General features: G+C 61.4%; 1 protein-coding gene across 1 annotated transcript in view; it reads left to right on the forward strand.

Moving 5' to 3' along the window:
• The first annotated feature begins 391 nt into the window (after nucleotides 1–391).
• Nucleotides 392–3,921, forward strand: part of UHRF1 (ubiquitin like with PHD and ring finger domains 1) — a 26,426-nt gene continuing 22,896 nt past the window's right edge. Inside the window, exon 1 of the mRNA XM_013007649.2 lies at nucleotides 392–565. Within this exon, the coding sequence (XP_012863103.1) occupies nucleotides 413–565 (153 nt within the window). The 5' untranslated portion in view covers nucleotides 392–412. The remainder of the gene's footprint in view (nucleotides 566–3,921) is intronic.

Genomic DNA, 3,921 nt, shown 5'->3' on the forward strand with positions numbered 1-3,921 from the left:
GGGGCCCAACGCGCTCCGACTTCGGAAGTTCCGGCCCGCGCCGGACTTACTGCGTTTTTCCGACCGTGCGAAGCGGAGCAATGAATGAGTGCGTGCCGCCGCCTGGCAGCACCAAGACCCTTAATTGCTTGGGGCGCCCCGGACCGGTGGGCACCGTCCTGCGGCATCGTCTCCCGTGTAGGAAGGCTGGGTCAGGTTGGGGCGGCCCCAAGCCCTCTGGGTCTTCCCTTTCCCGCACGCACCCTTGCCGGGGCCCCAAGGCTTAGGCGTCGAGGAGAGCCCCGGAGGGAGTATTGGAACTTTCTAAGTGTCCACCAACTGGACAAAAGCAACGGTTGTCCGAATATGGCCTTAGCGGGGGTCCCCCCCCCACTGAGAGTGCCCTGCTGTTCCCCCTCTTAGGCAGGACACGATGTGGATCCAAGTACGCACCATGGACGGCAAGGTGACCCACAGGGTGGACTCGCTGTCCAGGCTGACCAAGGTGGAGGAGGTGCGGCGCAAGATCCAAGAGCTTTTCCACGTGGAGCCCAGGCTGCAGAGACTTTTCTACCGGGGCAAACAGGTAAACATCCCACCTGCTCTTGCTGCTTGCTATCACCTTTGTTGGCAGCCCCAGTCCAGGCACCCTGCCCGTGGTCCCACCGCCGCCCCCACAAGGACAGACCCACAGGAACCTCAAAGGCCTGTGGGAAACAAAGGCCCAGCCTGCAGGTTTCGCACTGGGCCGCGCTAGTGAGAGACGGTGTCCACTGCCTTTTTATTAAAGAAACAAACAAATCCCCAGGCTGAATCTACCTGCTCAGGGTGGAGGGTGGCCAGCAAGGGTGCAGGTAATTACAGGAAGGAAAGCTCGAGAGCTCTCTCCGGAGGTGGGCGGAGAAGACGGGGCTGTTCCCGAAAGGCCCACCTCATTGTCTGACCTGTGAGAGTCAGTTTTCTAGAAAGTTGGGGTTGGCCTGGTTCAAAGTGGAGCGGTTAGGGGTCCGGGAATGGGAAATTCTGCTGACCTAGATTAGCGGTGGGGAGGGGGCCGGGCAGGCAGAGGGGTGCTCCAGTTGAGCTTCTGCACATCTTGTGGGCCAGTTTTGTCATGCAGAATCCCCATGAGCCGGACGGACTGGGATTGAGTTTTAAAGGCAGCCGGAAAGGGGGAGTACGGGACACTCAGCGGGGGCTGGGGGTGGGCCGGGGTGGGGGGGGCGTGCTGAACACCCATTGGTCGCCCCATCCCTGCACCAATGCTGGGAGCATTTAAAATGGCTACCCCTACTTGTTCAGTTGCTCCCGGGGAGCTTCTGTTGCCAGAGGGGTGGTTGGGGGCCAGTGGGGGGCACTGAGAGTTTGGGGTTTCCCTGGCGGGGTGAGTGTGTTGGCCTGCCTGCCCGCCCAAGCCTGACAGTAGTGAACTAACTGCACCGTGCCCGGTGGTCCCACTTTTGTTGCGGTGCCTTGGCGGGGCCGTGCTGCCATCTGGCGCCTGCACTGGGAAGCCAAAGAGGGGGCGCCTGGCTCCCCGGGGCGGGGCCTGGGAGGACTCCACGTGCTGATAGAGCCGAGACGGTGATGATTAATTTCTTGGGTTTTCAGCCCTCCTGGGAGGCCTCCTTCCTGTAAGCAGTGCCTTAGAATTGGCCTCAGCTGCCCGCTTGCCGGCCCCTCCCCCCACACACCCCAACCTCCGTCCCAGGGAAGCACTGAAGGGGGTGCAGCACTGGCAGCCCATATGGCTTGTGAGTACCACCAAGGTCACTGGGGTGGGGGACCCCTGAGCGGTTCCCTCCGCTTCCTGCTTTTCTCCCACCACCGTGTCCTCCAGCTGCACCTCTTTGTGCTCCTCCGATGGGTTCTTTTTCTCCATGGTTCTCACGAAGTCCCAGCCTAGAGTGGTTTCTACCTTCCAGTTTATCACACCCAGGTGCCGACGGTGAAGTTGCCTCACAGGGCTGTTTAGGAACACCTGTCCCGAGTGTAGCTACAGCGTTGGGACGGGGAATGTTTGGAGGTGCCGCTGCAAGAAGTCAGGGTGTTGGCCGGGCACCCCGTGAGTTCAGGGGAGGACTCCCCCCTCGGGTACTGCCTTGTTTCCTGGTGCTCCCAGCTGTCCCTGGGCTGATGCAGGTGGGACTGCGGACGCAGCTGCAGCATTTTGTATAGCCTTTGCTTTGGGTTGTTTTTATTTGGACCTCGGGGTTTTGTTGTTGTTTTTCTTTATTGTATGAGATATGGTGAGCCCAGACCCACGCGATACTTAACTCGAAAGGTCAGCCCGGCGGAGCCCTACAGGGGCAGTTCTGCTTGTATGCTTGGGGTGCCCCTGTGCCGGCCTGGTCCGAGGAGCTACCTCCCCTCCCCGCCACCTTCCCAGACAGGGCCCATCTGCAGGTCTTGAGGTTCGAGCTTTGAAGAAAATAAGGGACCTAGTTCGGACAAACATAGCTTTACCCAAGGCTACTCAAAAGGGAGCAGAGGAGGAGAAAAAGAGAGGGAAGAGACTTTTGGGGTGCTGCCTATGCCACCTATGCGCCCGGCACTGCGCCTTTTGGGTCCCCTGCCCGCCTCGCCTCCCATGTTCCAGATTCCAAAACTCGGCCGCCATGGAGTCCACAGCCACCCCACCGGACAGAAAGTGTCTCCAAACACCACTGCCCAGGGCCACCCAGGCCACCCCCACCTTTGCTTCAGGGCCCGGGGAGGCTTCTTGTTTTACTGGCTTTATTTCCTCCTCCTCCTTGTGGGGAGCCAACTGCCCGCACCAACTCCGGCGTCCCTCCCCTCGCCATTTGGTGACGTGGTGCCATAGGAGTCCCCGTGTTTGCCCCGCAGGGTGTCTGGGCACCACACACACACACCCCGCCCCCCCGCACAGGGCTTGTGATGTCCCCGCAACCCTGGCTCCCTGCCCCCCTTCCCCATATCCCTTCCCCACGTGGCGCCCGCTGCAGCAGGCTTTGTGAGGGCGTCTCCCGCTGGCCACCGCCCCCTGTGGCCAAGGCCCATCTCCGCCCCCCTGAGTGAGGAATGTGGAGTAGGTCCTGTTTCCGGGAGGAGAAACCCAGGCGCCACCACGTGATGCAATTTCCCCCAGGCTGCACGAGGGAGGGAGGTGGCGACCGCACGCCAGGGGCCCTTTTGGAGGGTGGTGACAAAGACCCCAGCCACCCGCGTGCTGAGTCGTTGGCCCCGCTTGTCCCCGCTACCTCTGCGCAGCACCCCCAGGATGCGAGTCCAGTGGGGGGGTGAGGTGGAGGGAGGCATTGGAGAACGTTCTAGAGCATGTTGCCAATTTTCTTCCCTTTCTGCCCCCCCCCTCCCCTGCCCGTGGCGCAGCAGCAGCTTGTACAGTTTGGGGAGGGCAGCCTTGAGGGTTCACTCTGGACTGGGACGTTTCCCAGGGGGCCCAGCAGTCAGCGAGTCGGGGGGAGGGGGAGGGTCCTGGGCAGCCGCGGGAACTCCTGGCGGGTGCTGCTCACTAACAATAGCTGCCCGGTGATGTGGTAGGATGCCGCCACCCTTCAAGCCTAGCTCTGGCCCACTCGCGCCCCCCTCCCCGCCAGCACCGCCAATGGAGAGGACACGATCCTTCTCTGGGTAGGGGCTGTCTTGTGCACTGCAGAGTGCCTCCCACCCACTGCGTGCCGGTAGCACCCCAAGTGACACCCACAAGTGTTCCCTGGCATGGCTCGGTATCCCCTAGGGGTCATCAGCTTCATCAGTCCACTTCATCGGTGTTACCCTCCCGCCGCGAGCTCCACCCATTTAGTAGTGAGTGTGCTGTTACAGAGCGTCAGGGAGCTAGCTTCACAGTGTATGGAAAAGTTCCTTTACCTTTGGACCCCCTTTTCCCACAAGCTTTCCGAAAGCCCACTCATAGCCCAGCGGGTCACCCACCCCTGCCCTGAGGATGGACCTCTGGCGTGT

The sequence above is a fragment of the Echinops telfairi genome, unplaced genomic scaffold (assembly GCF_000313985.2).
Source record: "Echinops telfairi isolate 266 unplaced genomic scaffold, ASM31398v2 ScPeMD7_7459;HRSCAF=8497, whole genome shotgun sequence".
Lineage (NCBI taxonomy): Eukaryota > Metazoa > Chordata > Mammalia > Afrosoricida > Tenrecidae > Echinops > Echinops telfairi.